Source organism: Sitophilus oryzae, unplaced genomic scaffold, assembly GCF_002938485.1.
Source record: "Sitophilus oryzae breed Bouriz unplaced genomic scaffold, Soryzae_2.0 scaffold_1274_pilon_pilon, whole genome shotgun sequence".
Classification (NCBI taxonomy): Eukaryota; Metazoa; Arthropoda; class Insecta; order Coleoptera; family Curculionidae; genus Sitophilus; species Sitophilus oryzae.
This window is the reverse complement of record NW_022145920.1, coordinates 1,223,049-1,241,839: the sequence shown is the minus strand read 5'-3', so window position 1 is coordinate 1,241,839 and position 18,791 is coordinate 1,223,049. Positions and strand designations below refer to the sequence as shown.

Genomic DNA, 18,791 nt, shown 5'->3' with positions numbered 1-18,791 from the left:
GACACCCTTAGAGGGACAATTTTTTACATTTGATATGTACCAATACCAGTAGATAAGCAACCTTCGTTCTACCGCAAAAACGCGTGCTTTTTTAAATGAAGGTCCAAAAACCGTATTTTGGTACATTCAAGGTCATACGCAGGTGGGCAGTGCAATAGCCGAGAGAGAGGAGGAGGAGGAGAGAGAGATTTATGTTTATCCCCTCATTATACCTCTCTCTCTGTCTCCTCCTCCTCCTCTCTCTCGGCTATTGCACTGCCCACCCGCGTATGACCTTGAATGTCCCAAAATACGGTTTTTGGACCTTCATTTAAAAAAGCACGCGTTTTTTACGGTAGAACAAAGGTTGCTTACTACTACTTTATTCTTATTTCCTTTTCTATATGAAGGTTATGAAGGTTATTATTTTAACTAATATATTAAGGTTAGTACATAAATTAATAAACACTATTAAAAGCATAAATTGTTGTAAAACGCACATGCATCAGATACTTTCTAAAAGCTATATCAGAAAAATAATCTTACATCAATCGTTATATCTTCAGTATTTATTTCAGTCTAGAGTTCTACCCAGGGGAGCATCACGGTAATAATATACCTAAAATATTTACGATTTATTATTAATTAATAAACGCTATTAAATATAATAAAGCAAAATTACTAACGCTAATATACAAGTCACAGAGCAAACACAAAAAAGAATTATAAAATTTAGTAACAACACTATTTATAAATCAAGAGCTCTAATGGATTAAACCCCTGTATATAAAAAAATGATTAAGGTAAAGAGTTATCAAGTGTTTTTACTAGCATAAACATCAGAAAAAAAATCACTTTTTAAAAACTAAAATTGTATAATACCATCTGTCATCTCTCACAGACTAAGATAAGACGTTAACATAAAAAACCCTATAAATAAAAAAAAAAATAATTAAAATAAAAGCAGTCAGAGTTTACGCAAAATGCGTGTACAATAATAAGATCTTATTAGGTTCTATAGCTTGGAGTGACTTTTTAAAAATACGATTTTAATCTATTATTAAACATTACCCAATTCCACCAAAAAGGAAAAAACCCCTTAGACCGCTTTTAGATGTAAAATAAGTTTAAAAGCTATGTACTTACATGAACTTTTTTTTTTTTTTTATTCAATTAATTGAACATTTAACACACCCGGTCCATAGCGCTGCCATGAACAAACTAAATAAACAAGTAATCATCTTGGGTATATATATATATATATATCCAACGGTCGCCTAATATAGAAAAAAAATGGTACCTTATTTAATAAAAAAACATATATATAAGACATATAGAGTTAGTGCAACCAGTTTAGTACAATGCCTTCATAATAATAATAATAATAATAACATTATAACAACATTCTTTAAGCTTCAACATCACGTCAAGGTATGGCTGTCACGTCGAAGACGTTCACACAGCCTTTCATCAAATCATTCACCCAATCAATTATACATTAATCTGTTATTAAACATTATTCAGTTCCATTAAAAGTAAAAATCCCTTAGCACGTTTTAGATATAAAATAAGTCTAAAAAACTATGTACTTACAGGAACTTTTACAGTTCAGTTTATAATTATCTGCTGATGATGCTAACATGGTTAGCAAAATGCGCGTCCAGTGTAAAAGTATAAGTGCTTTGGTGTATTGTGGTGATTTAGCGTTTTATTTTGATGAACTTTTAGCTTTTTTATGCTCAATCACATTTAATACATCCGTTCCATAACGCTGTCATGAACAAACTAAATAAATAAGTAATCATCTTGGGTATACATATCCAACGGTCATCTAATATAGAAAAAAAAAATGATACTTTATTTAATAAAAAAAAAACATATATACAGAGCGCATAGAATTAGTGCAATCAATTTAGTACAATGCCTTCATAATAATAATAATTTACTTATAATTAAATTAATAATAATAATTTATTTATTAATTTGTAATTTAAAAAAAAAATGATAGGTACTTTATTTAATAAAAAAGAACATATATACCAAAAAGGAAAAATCCCTTAGCACGTTTTAGGATGTAAAATAAGTCTAAAAACTATGTACTTACATGAACTTTTTTGCTTTTTATATTCAATTATATTTAACACATCCGGTCCATAACGCTACCATGAACAAACTAAATAAACAGGCAAACATCTTGGACATACATATCCAACGGTCATCTAATATAGAAAAAAAAATGATACTTTATTTAATAAAAAAAAAACATCTATACGGAGCGCATAGAGTTAGTGCGGCCAATTTAGTGCAATGCCTTCATAATAATAATAATAATAAAATTATGAAAACATTCTGTAAGCTTCAACACCACGTCAAGGTATGGCCGCCATGTTGAAGACCTTTCACGCAACCTTTCATCAAATCATTCACCCACGCAAATATACACTTATCAATAATTAGGTATAAATTATATATAAACAAGAAATAAAATTAGCAATATAAGGTATAAGTTAATAATAGGTATTAATTTATTAAAAAATAAAAAATTATATATTCATTATGGAGCAATGTCCATGCGGTAGAGTCTGAACCGAACCCTTCATCAGGTGTCTTTTATCATCGTGAGGACTTAAACTTATTTTCGATTGTTTAACACTGTATAGTTCATGTTTGTTCGATTGAATTAAATTTTGCGATATCAGTTTTTCATTAAAATTCTCCAAACATTCAACATAATCATTAAAAGTAATTTTCTTTTTTATGACGCACTTTTTCACGCCCTTAATCTTTTTAGTAACACCCAAATTTCGTAAATAATTGTCAATTTCCTTTTTTTCTTCACCTTTTCGTTTCAGTTCATTTTCTTTTTGTTTCAGCTCCTCAGGTAAATAATATAATTTTGTAGCATACATTTTAGAACGAAGTCCAATAAAATGCGTCATTATACGTCCATTGTTTTCGTCCTTCATCATACCCAAGATCTTTTTGTTAACTTGCGGAATACCGAAAATATTGTCTATAGAATAATCACTTGTGTCAAAGTACTTCGAACAATCTCTTTTTATTATTTCGTAAACGTCTTGATTTTTAATTTCATACACTAAGGAGTCGGTATCGGTGTAAATAGCAGCACAATTATTTGGGAACTTTTCCAACATATAATTATAATGGAAATCATAAATCGTAATTTTAGCGATATCCAAAATAGACATTCCTACATATATGGGCTTATTGAAAAATACCTCAGACTTGGCCAGTTCAATTATCACAAGATTTTCATTAATTATGACTGAACTTTTAAACTCAGGTCTGGAAATTAACGCTTCCGCTCCATATCGACCATCCCATTGAGTTATCAGTTTAACAGTGGAATGTTTGCGGATATTCTCCATCGTTTTGCCAAAGACCGCATTATTCATTAACTTGAATAAATTTTTCTCGAAATCATTCTTTGCTTTCTGTCTTAGGACTGTGTTTAAATCAATATACGATTTTAACCATGGAGATTGATTAAAAGATAAGATCCTATGGATTTTCGTCAGTTTAACACCCAAAACCAAAGCTTGTTTCAAATTACGATAATGGATGACGTATTCCTTTTTATTGTACAACGTTGCCAATAGTTTGGAATTTTTAGAGCCAGGAGGTTTTGTATGCTCTGGACAAGGAGGTAAATCAGAGAATATATCATGCAATTCATGAGGAATTTCCAGATCAACTTCTAAAATATAGCCTGTATCGGCATCATCAGGAATATCGAGAGAATTAAAGTTCTGAAGACTAGACAACCATTTAAAACCACCATATGGCAAATACTGAGACATGGCCCAACCATACTGGTTGTTTATATCAAAGTACATAAGATAGGTTTCTTCTTTAGATGAATTATAATTGTTCATATACTTATTGTTTGCTTCAGCATACCTTTTAGAGCATTGGCTCAGACCACCGCGAATTCCTTTCTCAATAAAGAGTACCATATCCAAATCTGTAAGGAGTTCAAGATGCTGCTGTGCGGTTTTAGACATTTGGTACAACATAATTTGCCAAGCGTATCCGGGAAGAGTATAAGTGTGAGCAGGATCCAAACTATACGTCTTATGAGCAGTTAGTCTAAATGCTTCAAAAACGTCAGCTAACAACAAAATATCAGTCTTCAAGTACAGGTTCGAGTAATCACGCATAGTTTTGCATCCAAATGAATTCCATACGGCCTGGGCATGATTATAATTTTTGTGGCTTAAATATTCATCGGTTAACAAATTATAAAAATGTTGCTTTTCAGGTAATTTATTACACTCAAGCTTGGACCAACCATCCATAAAGTCGTATGGGAAAATACCTTTGCAGCATAATAGAGAAAACTGTTCTTCTGACACTTCCTTAAATTCACTCTTTAGAATAGGATATTCGGAAAGATTAGAGACTAAATTATCCAAACTAGACGCCAGGAATCTAAAGCTATCAATAAATCGAAACTCGACGGAATTTTCAAGAATTTTTTTAGTAAACGATATGTACTTTTCCTTGTTTACGGGTAAAACAGAGATTTTTCCTGTAGTTTCAGCCAAGGCTTTTACCACTATATGTCCATCGTACGAACTGAGGTTATGGAATATTACAGGCACAGTGTTGGTGTCCTTATAATTTAAATTACAATTTTCATGGGCTGGACCACGATATTTTCCAGTGAGGTGACAATGATCCCTGACTTTTTTATTATCATAGGCAAATGGTTTTTCGCAAATATGACAAATTTTCGCTTTATAAAATGCATTAGTTTGTTGTAATGTCATGGAATCCATAGGCAAATCACAAAGAAAAACAGTCTCAACATTTTCAGCAAAGTCCTCCAATTCTTGAACAAACCATTTCATACAATCCAATCCTGTATATGATTTATAAAACGATAGTGAATCATCATAACTACATTTAACGTAGTATCCAATGCTATAGGGTTCATGGTGCTGGTATTTTTTCGTATTTTTCCTCAAATTATCTTCGATAGGCATTAGGAAACATTCAGTGTCAGCATATATAACAAATGGAGCCTTTTCCTTAAAGTTAAAGTTCTTAAATCCAAGTAATTTCTTTTCGTTTGTAGGTATCCTGGGAACAGTTCCGCCCTTATTTAATTTTACACAATCGTTTAAATGTGCTGTTAATTTGTCTTCAGTCCTATAATAATGTAAGCATCTATCGCATATATTCTTCTTTCTATGCTCCCTGTTTATCTGACTTGAAAGTAAGCGTGATAAGTTCTTGATCCATAAATAGTGGATATTAACAGGTGGTATATCATTAGCATCATCTTCATGATAATTATCTTGTATCATTAGGAGGTTCGCGTGCTTCTCAAGTTTATTTTTCGTTAGAAAAGTAGGAATAACAGTAAATGTATTCTTGTTTTTCTCAAGCCTGTATACGTTTACGGAAACGTTATTTTGCTTTTCAAATCTAGGAACTTGCCCTAAAGTCATAGGAAATTGAATTCCCTTTAAGTTTAATACTTTTTTAGGGTCCGGGTACGATGAAGTTCTATCAGCAACGTTTGATGGTGCAGAGTAAAGACAGGAAAGAACAGCCCAAGCAAAACACATATTATCAGTGTTTTGAACGTTTATACAAGCACGTTTAAGTTTGATTTGTTTTGGAAGGTCTATATAGGTACCAGCACGTAAAGGATTATATTGATTTATGTTTATAGTTAAATTAATCACTTTGCTAAGGGCCCAACCTGAATCACGTTCTTGGAATTCATCCAGGTCTGTAAGTAAGGGATCCAACACATGTTTCTTGAACCAGACGTCCAAATTCATATCACGGTACACAGCGGTATTCTTGGTGTTCAGGTACTTGGTTTCGATAACAATCTCATCGTTTTTTTTCATATGAAATTCACCGCAAAGTACTGTATTTATTTTAAGCGAAGACTCTTGTTTTAAAGCGTTTTGGATTCTTCGTTTGAATAAAACAGCACAATCTTCTAGGAATTTAGTAGGATCGATATGTTTAATATTGGTAATAACACCAGTTCGGATTCTTGAACCAAACGCAGCTTGAAGATCTTCCCATTGCACTCTACGGTTAGGTGTTTCTTTTCTAGGTTTTTTATCTGCTGCTTGGATTCCTTTTCCTTTCTTCTGACAATATTTTAAACGGCATCGTAAACTTTTTATCTGCCCTAGACAGCTCACTAGATGCTGCTTTTCACCTAGGGTTTGAGCACTTTTCATTGCTGTGTTTATTCTGCGTACACCTTTGTTGCATTCCACTAAACCCTCTCGTAGGGCTTCATCATTATTTCTAAGGGCAAACCCTAAAAGGGTTGCAATATGCTTGATTAAGTTCATAAAAATAGTCATTTTGATATTAGCGACAGCAGAGCTAAATCAATACTGATATCCCAAATCGATCAAGGTATATATTTATAAACCCTTAAAGGGTGCGTTGAGAAAATAAAGTCTAAAGGGTATGTTCCATATAAAACGATTGGTTGACATCTGAAAGGAAAAAACTTATTATCTTAATTTTCAGAACAAATATATCACGGAAAAAAACAAAAAAATAGGTTAATAAAAAAAAAATATAATATTAATATTAAGTTATTTTTGAAATTATATTAGTTGAAAAAATAGATACTTAAATAATGTATAGTATGAAAAAATAAATTGTAATATTTTAGAAAATACTGAGTATGAAAAAAATAAATTCTATCACGTTTAAAGAAGTTGTAAAAGTGTTACCAATAAATAGGAAACCTGATTTCTTATCACTATTCAATGCATAATTATTATTAAAGTGCAGTTAATAAAATCTTCTCGAATAACATAAATAACATGATCACAATTTCCGATCAATACGCAAAAAGCTGTCAAATAAAAACTATAAATGACGCTTTATGAAAATATTTTTCATAGATCGGAAATAATAAAAAAAAAACAAGATATGTATACTCATCACAGAAAATACACTAAAATACACTACATAATACAGAAAAAATATATATATATATATATATATATATATATATATATATATATATATATATATATATATATATATATATATATATATATATATATATATATATATATATATATATATATATATATATATATATATATATATATATATATATATATATATATATATATATATATATATATATAATATATAATATATATAATAACCAAACCAAACCAAATTAACCAAACTAATAATATGCGGTATTTATTCAATTAATTGAGGCTGCCAGCTCAAAAAACAACCTAATCTACAAACTTGTAAATTTGAGCTGAATGATATTTATTTTATTGAATTCAATTTGTATCTAAATAAAAATAAAAGTTTTAAGCTAGAAAATTTACTTCATTATCAGTTTTCATGCAATTATTAATGTTGACCTAACTTTGCAAATAAATTCATAAAGAAAAACAAAAATCTAATCTCTAAATTATAGTTCATTAGGTCTTTAGGTAAATATTTAAAGCAAACTATCAAAACAGTGTTCAAAAATTATACTGATAGCATTATTATCACTAAATGTTAATCAAAGTTTTCTTAAAACAAGGTTTTTAGGGGGTTAGGCCGTTTTTGCGCTGGAAGCCTCAGTTGTACAATACATTTAAAAAATCAATATATTAAAAATTATTTTAATTATTATTATTAATTATTTTAATTATCGATATATTTAAAAAATATAAATCAGGCGTTTAAATAATATAATGATATTTATTAAAATAAAATACAGCTTGGAGATACTAAATATTGAAAAAAATAACAAGAAAATCTTTCGTTTAAATAATATATGATATTTATTAAAACCTTTATATTAACAGGATGGTAAATCAAACTATAAAATTGTAATTTGCATAAATACGTAAAGAAAAGGCGCTGGATTTAACTCGTTAGCATTTACTTACTGCCTTATTGAAAACTAGCCAGCTGAAATTAAGGATTAAATTACAATTATTTATTAAAAGAATGATAATAACATATTTTCAAGGATGTATAGTTTATGATCATTCACAGATAAAAAAAACACTTGAGACAGACAACAGTCTTTCACTGATTTTGGTAGCTATTTTGTTGTTTATTTTCGATGTTTTTACTCTTTTTGATTACTGTTTTTTCTGTCTGTTTTTTTAATGTTTATAATAACAAAATAAAACATTGAAATATAAAATATATATATATATATATATATATATATATATATATATATATATATATATATATATATATATATATATATATATATATATATATATATATATATATATATATATATATATATATATATATATATATATATATATATATATATATATATATATATATTTATTTAAATACGTATTTTTATTAAAACCGATAATTAAATTAAATTATTAAAAATACGATATTTATTAAAACCTTTATATTAACAGGATGGTAAATCAAACTATAAAATTGTAATTTGCATAAATACGTAAAGAAAAGGCGTTGGATTTAACTCGTTAGCATTTACTTACTGGCTTATTGAAAACTAGCCAGCTGAAATTAAGGACAATTATTTATTAAAAGAATGATAATAACATATTTTCATGGATGTATAGTTTATGATCGTTCACAGATAAAAAAAATACTTGAGATAGACAACAGTCTTTCACTGATTTTGGTAGCTATTTTGTTGTTTATTTTTGATGTTTTTACTCTTTTTGATTACTGTTTTTTCTGTCTGTGTTTTTTTTTTAATGTTTATAATAACAAAATAAAATATTGAAATATAAAATATATATATTTATTTAAATACGTAACATTGTGGCGCTGTAAATAATGCATGACGCTGACGCTCACGCTCTCTGAACGCCTTCTTCTGTTTTTTGCTCAACCCTGGTGGAATTGGTAAAATGATGGGTTTCAGTAAACACTTTTCCGTTGGATTATATCCCTCTCCTGGCTCATCCCACGATAAATCAGCTGGTGGTGGTGGTGGTGGTGTTGCTGGTAGTATGCATGATAAATCGGTAGGTGGCGATGTAGGTGTTGTTTGTTTCCACAATCCCTCTCCTGGCTCATCCCACGATAAATCAGCTGGTGGTGGTGGTGGTGGTGTTGCTGGTAGTAAGCATGATAAATCGGTGGGTGGCGATGTAGGTGTTGTTTGTTTCCACAAATCCATATCGTACGTATATATTATTTAAAGTACAACGAAGACTTGGACTCTCATTCTAATAAATTCAATATATTACAGATTATAAATATATAGCGCAAAAGTGTTTGAGACAGACAGACAGACAGGTATACAGAGTGGAGATAAGCATACATCTCTCTATGTCTATCTGTCTGTCTGTCTGTCTGTCTGTCTGTCTGTCTGTCTGTCTATCTGTCTGTCTGTCTGTCTGTCTGTCTGTCTGTCTGTCTGTCTGTCTGTCTGTCTGTCTGTCTGTCTGTCTGTCTGTCTGTCTGTCTGTCTGTCTGTCTGTCTGTCTGTCTGTCTGTCTGTCTGTCTTCTGTCTGTCTGTCTGTCTGTCTGTCTGTCTGTCTGTCTGTCTGTCTGTCTGTCTGTCTGTCTGTCTCTCTGTCTGTCTACCTGTCTCAAACACCTTTTTCGCTTTCGATTTATATAGATATAAGACAATGGGTGACGACAAAACGATAAAAAACATAACAAACAGTAAAAAAAGACCGAAAAACAGTGATCAAAAAGAGTAAAAACAACAAAAATAAACAACAAATATAGCTACCAAAATCAGTAAAAGACTGTTGTCTGTCTCAAGTGTTTTTTATCTGTGAAGTAATTTTATTGGTAAACTTTATTAGAGTATTTTGTCTATCTGAATCTTTGAAAAGTGATGAACGAAATTTAAAAAAAAAAAACATAAATACATTTAAAAAATAAATCAACAGAAAACAGACAATATTTTATTTTTATTAAATGAATCATTTCTTCAAATGTTCTAACTGTTCCATATTTTCGTTAATAGCTATAGTTTTATTAATATAGTTTTGAATCCGCGAATCCAAAAATTTTAATTTTGGAAAATGATTTAAGATTATTAAGATGTTTTTTTTTTGAGGAATTTTTACTTGTTGTTTACAATGAAGGATGGGGTTATTTTTAGCTGGATTTTCTTTATCTGAGCTAAACTCCTCAGTAAGGAGAGAAAGTGTGTCGGTGATGTAAGAAAAATGTTTTAATATTTTAAATTTTTTTTTTGGGATGACATAATTCATTATCAAAATCATTAATAGGTTGTTTTATTGAGACATTTTTAAAAAATTTGATTTGCATTAGAGTTATCGCTATCGCAAAGAAAATAATTGTTACGGAGAGGATTTATTAGGCTCTATTAATAATAGCTCACACTTTATCATAATATTTTTTCATTAGTTGTCAATTGTTCTGTCTGAATCATTATAAAAAAAAGGTAAAAAAACTGTAGAAAAATGTGGACCATCTCCAGATCTTCAAAAATTTTGTTTTAAATATCCTGTACGTCTGTTTCTGTTTGTTGAATATTACTTACTTACTACCATTACTCGCTGACGAGTATTTAATACGTATCAGAAAATGGTTACGCAAGGCGTTGTGTATTTTTGAGTATTAACAGTTATTTCAGAATGTGTATAAAGATCATTAGTAAAACAACAAAGGGGTAATTCTGTACTAATTTCAATTTCATATAAAATTTTATCTAGTTCCTCATTCATAATTAATGTCTTTTTGAATAGCTATTTCATAATGTGTATAAAAATTGTTAATATTTTCCTCTTCACTATTTTCAATTTCATGTAATCTTTTTTTCTAATTCCTTATTCATATTTATGTTCTGTTGGTTAATTGTTGATAGTTGACTGCTACAATTTCCCTTAAAAATTTGATTATTTCTTTATTTTGTATCAAAAATTATACATGGATTGAAAAATAGTTAAAGGAAATTATTTATATTAAATTACTTTTGTTAGGATTTATTTAAAAAATATATATATTTACCAAATAATTATGCTCTCATAAAACCATGAAGAAAAACTCACAGAAATATAAAACGTATTTCACTTTAACTCGTTAAAATTTCAGAGCACTTTAGCAGACTATCGCAAAAGCCAACCTTCTTATATTAAGTAAAACTCCCTTCTTTACCCTCGAACCATCTACCAATACAACTAGTTTCTTTCTTGAAAATTTGTTGTTGTCGTTCTTTTAATAAATAATTGTCCTTAATTTCAACTGGTTTGTTTTTAATAAGCCTGTAAGTAAATGCTAACGAGTTAAATCCAAACGCCTATTCTTTACGTATTTATGCAAATTGCAATTTTATAGTTGGATTTACCATCCTGCTGATATAAAGCTTTTAATAAATATCATATTTTATTTAAACGAAAGATTTTCTTGTTATTTTTTCAATATTTATTATCTCCAAGCTATATTTTATTTATTTCACAAGACATCATTCATAGTTTTTAATTAATGGATTTTTGCGTATTGATCGGAAATTGTGATCAAGCGCTATTTATGTTATTAGAGAAGATTTTATTAACTGCACTTTATTAATAATTATGCATTGAATAGTGATAAGAAATCCGGTTTCCTATTTATTGGTAACACTTTTACAACTGTCTTTTTAACGTGATAGAATTTATTTTTTCATACTCTGTATTTTCTAAAATATTACAATTTATTTTAATTTAATTATTCTTTTTATACTACTACTTTGTGGAGTTCGAAATTGGTAGTTTTATAGTTTTCAGAGCAAAACGGGAAATCATTGTGGTAGTCATGGAGATTTTGAGGATATTCTAAGTCAACTTCCAACACAAATCCTTTATTTGAAGTATTAGGTATTCCGATAGTCATACAAAATCACCTGTTGGAAGATACGGAGACATTGCAAAACCATACAAATTTGTGACATCATAATACGTTATGTATTTATGTGGTTTTGATGCATCATAGTTTAAAATAAATGGGTTATTTTCTTCTGATTTTCTAGTTACACAAGAACTCATACCACCACGAACAGTATTTTTGAAAAAATGTAACATGTCTTCGTCTGTTAATAATTCTAATTCTATTCCAGTACAACGCAAGCAATCTTCCCATAATAAATCTGTATAAAAGTGTGCTGGGTCTAGCTTGTATGTAGATAAACACGTTTTCCGAAAATTTTCAAAAATATCTATTAAAAGTAAAGTGTCTGTAAGTAAATATATATATCAGAGTAATTTCCTATGCACTTACACTCAAATAATTCCCAAACTTTTAATGATTTTTAGTAGTTTTTGAAAAATATCAATACAACTATTGGGAAATACATATTTCTAACGAATTAGATTAAATTTTTCATCATCAAAATATTTCCTTATTTCTACATATTATTCGTCTTTTAGAGTATCTGAAAGTTTACATAAGAAAAGTATAGAAATTGAAAAGAGTCAATAAATCTCGACGAAAGTTTCTGATAGTCTGTGACATAATTGTATCTATTTTTCTAATTCCATTAATGTATTTATTTTTTAGGATTTTTAAAAATTATGCAATATAAGTGTGCCACATCTTTATATAGATTCTATAGAATCTATAAAAAGATGGGTACTACTGAATCCTCTATAACTTTCTCTTAACATTTAATATAATATGCAAAGGAACAAGGAATATGTTCAACTTTTTACAGTATAAGAACTATCTGAGTTTGCATCAATACTATGATTAATTAAAGGTTTCAAAATGCATTCAAAATCTACATAAACTATAAAAAGAAACTGCTATGTTTTTGAAAGTATGTATATTTTAATTTTAATTTTGCTACATTTCAAAGCTCACCCCATAGTAATTTTTAGAAGGTAAATTAATTTTGATATGATCACAATCATAGATATTATATTTTTTAACATTTCTTCGGTTGAAAAATATTGTATACAGCTGTTAAATTAGTCATAAAAGATCGGATACAACAATAATTAAATCTTCCACGATCATCATTTATTACTAATAAATTGATACGTATTTCTATATCTATCATTTAGAAAATATTGATACCTTACTTTGCAAAGTCAAGTGAGTTTTTATCAAGTGAGTTGCTCTATTCCGAAAAAATTAAAATAAAACTGTTCAGAGATAGTGCAATAATCAAAGTAATTCGATTTTTTTCCTAACAACACAATATATTTTGAGGTCTCTAGAAATGAACTATAGATATAATTTTACAAAAAATTAATTTACAACGTTTTCAAAGTATGTTATGTTCAGTTACCTCATATTCCTTCATTATTAAAAATTTATTAAAATATTTTTCTAAACTGCAGACACAATCGATAATATTGTTTTGAATTTCAAATGCTTTATGTCTTTTAATAATATTAGACAATCAATACCTGCAACATTCAAACTGTCAAATAGTGTAGATACTATAATGTAACAAAGTTACTATCTGTTCGGGGTTAAAGAGCTGCTACTATAGACTAAGAAAAGCAGTAGACATCGTCCTTTTTATGTTTACTACAGTTTGATATCGTAAGTAGTCATTGCGACACTTTGGACATACAGCAGCCTTTTACTGATTTTACTGTCTGCTTTATTCTTTTTGTTGACTGTTTTGCCGTTTTGTTATCTATTTTACTGTTTTGGCTCTATCTATATAGGTATAAAAGCTAACAGTATAAAAACAATAAAACAGATAGCAAAAACAGTAATAGAGACAGGAAATTAATTGCATTGACATTAAAGTCATTACGACATTGAGACTTTCACTGATTTTGCTGTCTGCTTAACTGTTTTTGTCTGTTTTACTGTTTTTACTACCCGCATCACGCTTTTTGATGTCGGTTTTACTGTCTGTCTAAAGTATTGTAATGATTACTGACATACTATCTCAAGCAGAAGTTCAACAAACTATGATGCTCTCAATGGGTTGAATTTATTCATATTATATCATATATTTTTATATTAAAAATAAAGCACTTACCAGAATCTTTTTCTGTAAACATGTCAGGTTTTGTATTGTATATCATATTGAACAGTTAGTTGATGGTTTTGTGATTTTTGTGTTTGTCGATGTAGTTACTGTTAGTTGTGATTTTCTCCTGTTCATGTATCCATGGTGAATTAAATTTACACTATTAGTTTTGTTAGTGTGTCTGTTTTGTGGTTTTGTATTTGTTGGTGTAGTTGGGTTAGGTTGGTTGTAAAAAAAATGATATTTCAGTTCTACAAAAGAATTCTATGTGTTAACTCATATTATTAAGATATTATTATGTTTTATCTATAAAGATCCCATCACGAAAGAAATTTGGAAAAGAAATTGTATATCATATTGGACAGTTAATCGGTTTTATGATTTTCGTGTTTGTTGGTGTAGTTTGTCTATTTTTTAATTTTACTGTAGTTACTGTTGGTTGTGATTTTCTACTGTTCATTTATCCATGGTGAATTAAATTTAGTCCGTTAGTTTTGTTAGTATGTTTGTCGTCTGTTTAGTGGTTTGTTGGTGTAGTGTGTCTATTTTTTAATTTTACTGTAGTTACTGTTGGTTGTTGGTTGTGTATTTTCCTGTTCATGTTATGTATCCATAAGATATTTAATATTCTTTCTGCTTTTTAGTGTTTTTTGATTATTTTTATCTATTTTGATTGTTATTAATCTATTTATAATTTGTAAATATAGTCACCTACTGTATTTTTATATTGTTAATTTATGGTTCTGATGAATTTAATATGAGGAATATTATTTTTTATTACAAGTGTAAAATATAATTAAAGATTGGATAAGTTTTTGAATAGAAAAAGGTCTTAATTTTATTAGTTGAATATATAAAACTATAACCTACTACAACTATAAGTAATAACTTTCATAGACATTGATAATGTTAATCGCAACTTAGTTGTAATGGGTACGATATTTATAGTATCGAACTGCCTAGTCCACAAAACATATTTGTCTGGTCGTCTCTCTGGGTCGTCTTTTTGTATTCAAAACTGTTTTGATTCTGTTGATCCGATTCCGTACGCTGAACTTTCACAAGGCCGGACAACCGCTCTCGTTGCTCAAGGCCGGTACTGGTTTTATTTCTTTAATTTTATCATGATACAGATGAGCAATATTTGAAAAGATCGATAAATTTTGATTATATTTAATAATAGATTAGTAAATCAGTTTGTTAAGGAATGTATGTGTGTGTGTGTGTGTTTAGATTTAAGTATAATGTTTAATTGATAGAAGTATTAGATTAAATTTTAACTTATTTTTTAAATAATAAAAAAAAATAAATTTTAAATTAGTTGAAATAATAACCATGTGTCAAATCAACAGAATTTTTACATGATGTTAAATAAAACTACCAATATAGTCATAATATATTTATAGTCACATTTATTTGAATCCCCTTTTCATACTATATACTATATTTTCAAAACTGAACTAAATATTTATATTATGAACTTGATTTAATATGAACTCATAGTGGGCATTTAGTTGTCATTTTTGTATTATAACGTTCCATGTTAATATAGAGTTTAAACAAAAAATTAAGTACATACAAGTTTCGTAGCAATCAACCATGTCATGGCAAATAGCACAAAACAGTCGCTTTTTGTATGTTGTTCGCAAATTATAGTTTCTTCTTCTTTCCTAGAAGGAGACTGTAACACACTAAGCATAGATTGATGTTGTTGGATAGTGAAACTCGAGTGATGGGATAGGTTGTAAATTATTTTCTTCGGTCATTCTGAACTAATACGTACTATTTGATGTTTTTACTATATATAACTAGACATTGATATAGTGGGAACAAAAGTAAGTGGGAGACAAACATGAATCTCTCTGTTTCTCTATATCACCTTCTTCGCTGAAGAAAAAAAGTAGGAAAGAATCGATTTGTTTTTAATATCAAAAGGTTATCTATCGATATATTTTTTCCTATATTAGATAACCGTTGGATATATATGTAAGATGTTTACTTGTTTATTTAGTTTGTTCATGGTAGCGTTATGAACCGGGTGTGTTAAATGTAATTGAATATAAAAAAGCAAAAAAGTTCATGTAAGTACATAGTTTTTAGACTTATTTTACTCCTAAAACGTGTTAAGGGATTTTTCCTTTTTGGAGAAACTAAATAATGTTTAATAACAGATTAATGTATATTTGCGTGGGTGAATGATTTGATGGAAGGTTGCACTAACTCTATGCGCTCCGTATATATGTTCTTTTTTATTAAATAAAGTACCTATCATTTTTTTTAATTATAAATTAATAAATAAATTATTATTATTAATTTAATTATAAGTAAATTATTATTATTATGAAGGCATTGTACTAAATTGATTGCACTAATTCTATGCGCTCCGTATATATGTTTTTTTTTTATTAAATAAAGTATCATGTTTTTTCTATATTAGATGACCGTTGGATAAGTATGCCCAAGATGATTACTTATTTATTTAGTTTGTTCATGGTAGCTTTATGGAACGGGTCTATTTAAATGTGATTGAACATAAAAAAGCTAAAAGTTCATCAAAATAAAACGCTAAATCACCACAATACACCAAAACACTTTTACTTTTACACTGGATGCGCATTTTGCTAACCATGTTAGCATCATCAGCAGATGATTATAAACTGAACTGTAAAAGTTCATGTAAGTACATAGTTTTTTAGACTTATTTTATTTCTAAAACGTACTAAGGATTTTTACTTTTAATGGAATTGAATAATTTTTAATAACAGATTAATGTATAATTGAGTGGGTGAATGATTTGATGAAAGCCTGGTGAACGTCTTCGACGTGGTAGCGATACCTTGACGTGATGTTGAAGCTTAAAGAATGTTGTTATAATGTTATTATTATTATTATGAAGGCATTGTACTAAACTGACTGCACTAACTCTATACGTCTCATATATAATATGTTTTTTTATTAAATAAGGTACCATTTTTTTCTATATTAGGCGACCGTTGGATATATATGCCCAAGATGATTACTTGTTTATTTAGTTTGTTCATGGCAGCGTTATGGACCGGGTGTGTTAAATGTTCGATTAATTGAATAAAAAACAAAAGTTCATGTAAGTACATAGCTTTTAGACTTATTTTACATCTAAAAACGGTCTAAGGGATTTTTTCCTTTTTGGTGGAATTGGGCTAATGTTTAATAATAGATTAAAATCGTATTTTTAAAAAGTCACTCCTAGCTATAGAACCTAATAAGATCTTATTATTGTACACACATTTTGCATAAACTCTGACTGCTTTTATTTTAATTATTTTTTTATTTATAGGGTTTTTTATGTTAGCGTCTTATCTTAGTCTGTGAGAGATGACAGATGGTATTAGATAGCATCAATTTTAGTTTTTAAAAAGTGATTTTTTTTCTGATGTTTATGCTAGTAAAAACACTTGATAACTCTTTACCTTAATCATTTTTTATATACATATAGAAAAGGAAATAAGAATAAAGTAGTAGTAAGCAACCTTTGTTCTACCGTAAAAAACGATTTTACATCTAAAAACGGTCTAAGGGATTTTTTCCTTTTTGGTGGAATTGGGCTAATGTTTAATAATAGATTAAAATCGTATTTTTAAAAAGTCACTCCTAGCTATAGAACCTAATAAGATCTTATTATTGTACACACATTTTGCATAAACTCTGACTGTTTTTATTTTAATTATTTTTTTATTTATAGGGTTTTTTTTTTTTATGTTAGCGTCTTATCTTAGTCTGTGAGAGATGACAGATGGTATTAGATAGCATCAATTTTAGTTTTTAAAAAGTGATTTTTTTTCTGATGTTTATGCTAGTAAAAACACTTGATAACTCTTTACCTTGATTTATAAATAGTGTTGTTACTAAATTTTATAATTCTTTTTTGTGTTTGCTTTGTGACTTGTATATTAGCGTTGGTAATTTTACTTTATTATATTTAATAGCGTTTATTATTTAATAATAAATCGTAAATATTTTAGGTATATTATTACCGTGATGCTCCCCTGGGTAGAACTCTAGACTGAAATAAATACTGAAGATATAACGATTGATGCAAGATTATTTTTCTGATATAGCTTTTAGAAAGTATCTGATGCATGTGCGTTTTACAACAATTTATGCTTTTAATAGTGTTTATTAATTTATGTACTAACCTTAATATATTAGTTAAAATAATAACCTTGATGATAATTATAGATAACCCTAATTTTTAAGTCGAATAATATCCTGAAAAGAATGAGAGCTTTTCATATAGAAAAGGAAATAAGAATAAAGTAGTAGTAAGCAACCTTTGTTCTACCGTAAAAAACGCGTGCTTTTTTAAATGAAGGTCCAAAAACCGTATTTTGGGACATTCAAGGTCATACGCGGGTGGGCAGTGCAATAGCCGAGAGAGAGGAGGAGGAGACAGAGAGAGAGGTATAATGAGGGGATAAACATAAATCTCTCTCTCCTCCTCCTCCTCTCTCTCGGCTATTGCACTGCCCACCCGCGTATGACCTTGAATGTCCCAAAATACGGTTTTTGGACCTTCATTTAAAAAAGCACGCGTTTTTGCGGTAGAACGAAGGTTGGTTATCTACTAATACCAATATACCTAGTTAGAGTCTCTTTAACATGATTTCTAGTGAATGTTGCGTTAAAATTTCCTTTTGGTCATTTTTAATCTGCCTGACCTCGATTTGGTATTTTGTAAATTAACTGAAAACAGACAGTCTTTTTGCGGAAGTGTACAGAATATATTATTGTATAGAATAGAACAGAATATATTATAGTATTGTCATTGTTTAATATGACTAATTCTGACTAGTCTTTTTGCAAAGCGCCTGAAAATAGGTAAACTTTTTGTAAAAATGT

General features: G+C 28.7%; 2 protein-coding genes and 1 long non-coding RNA gene across 4 annotated transcripts; 1 reads left to right on the top strand and 2 right to left on the bottom strand.

The window, feature by feature from the left end:
• Positions 1–2,522: 2,522 nt before the first annotated feature.
• On the bottom strand, positions 2,523–6,299 carry LOC115874300. The gene has a single exon (XM_030889407.1). It carries the CDS (start codon positions 6,210–6,212, stop codon positions 2,523–2,525), a length of 3,690 nt encoding a protein of 1,229 aa, XP_030745267.1. The 5' UTR covers positions 6,213–6,299.
• Positions 6,300–8,757: 2,458 nt separating this feature from the next.
• Positions 8,758–11,103, bottom strand: LOC115874316 (probable pathogenesis-related protein ARB_02861). The gene is made up of 2 exons (XM_030889422.1): positions 10,955–11,103; positions 8,758–9,188 (listed from the first exon to the last, which is right to left on the bottom strand). The coding sequence occupies exon 2, from the start codon at positions 9,137–9,139 to the stop codon at positions 8,759–8,761; it is 381 nt and encodes a 126-aa protein (XP_030745282.1). The 5' UTR covers positions 9,140–9,188; positions 10,955–11,103; the 3' UTR covers position 8,758.
• Positions 11,104–15,916: 4,813 nt separating this feature from the next.
• On the top strand, positions 15,917–18,248 carry LOC115874317. 2 transcript variants are annotated; one of them, XR_004048814.1, is made up of 4 exons: positions 15,938–15,994; positions 16,351–16,589; positions 16,900–17,016; positions 17,915–18,248. It is a non-coding gene; the product is annotated as an uncharacterized LOC115874317 (long non-coding RNA). The 2 variants fall into 2 exon arrangements; XR_004048813.1 differs by lacking the exon at positions 16,351–16,589 and having other exon boundaries at positions 15,917–15,994.
• The last annotated feature ends 543 nt before the right edge of the window (positions 18,249–18,791 follow it).

Bases quoted from the DNA above. Each gene is read 5' to 3' on its own strand.
- LOC115874316 (XM_030889422.1), bottom strand. From the start codon at position 9,139: ATGGATTTGTGGAAACAAACAACACCTACATCGCCACCCACCGATTTA.
- LOC115874300 (XM_030889407.1), bottom strand. From the start codon at position 6,212: ATGAAAAGTGCTCAAACCCTAGGTGAAAAGCAGCATCTAGTGAGCTGT.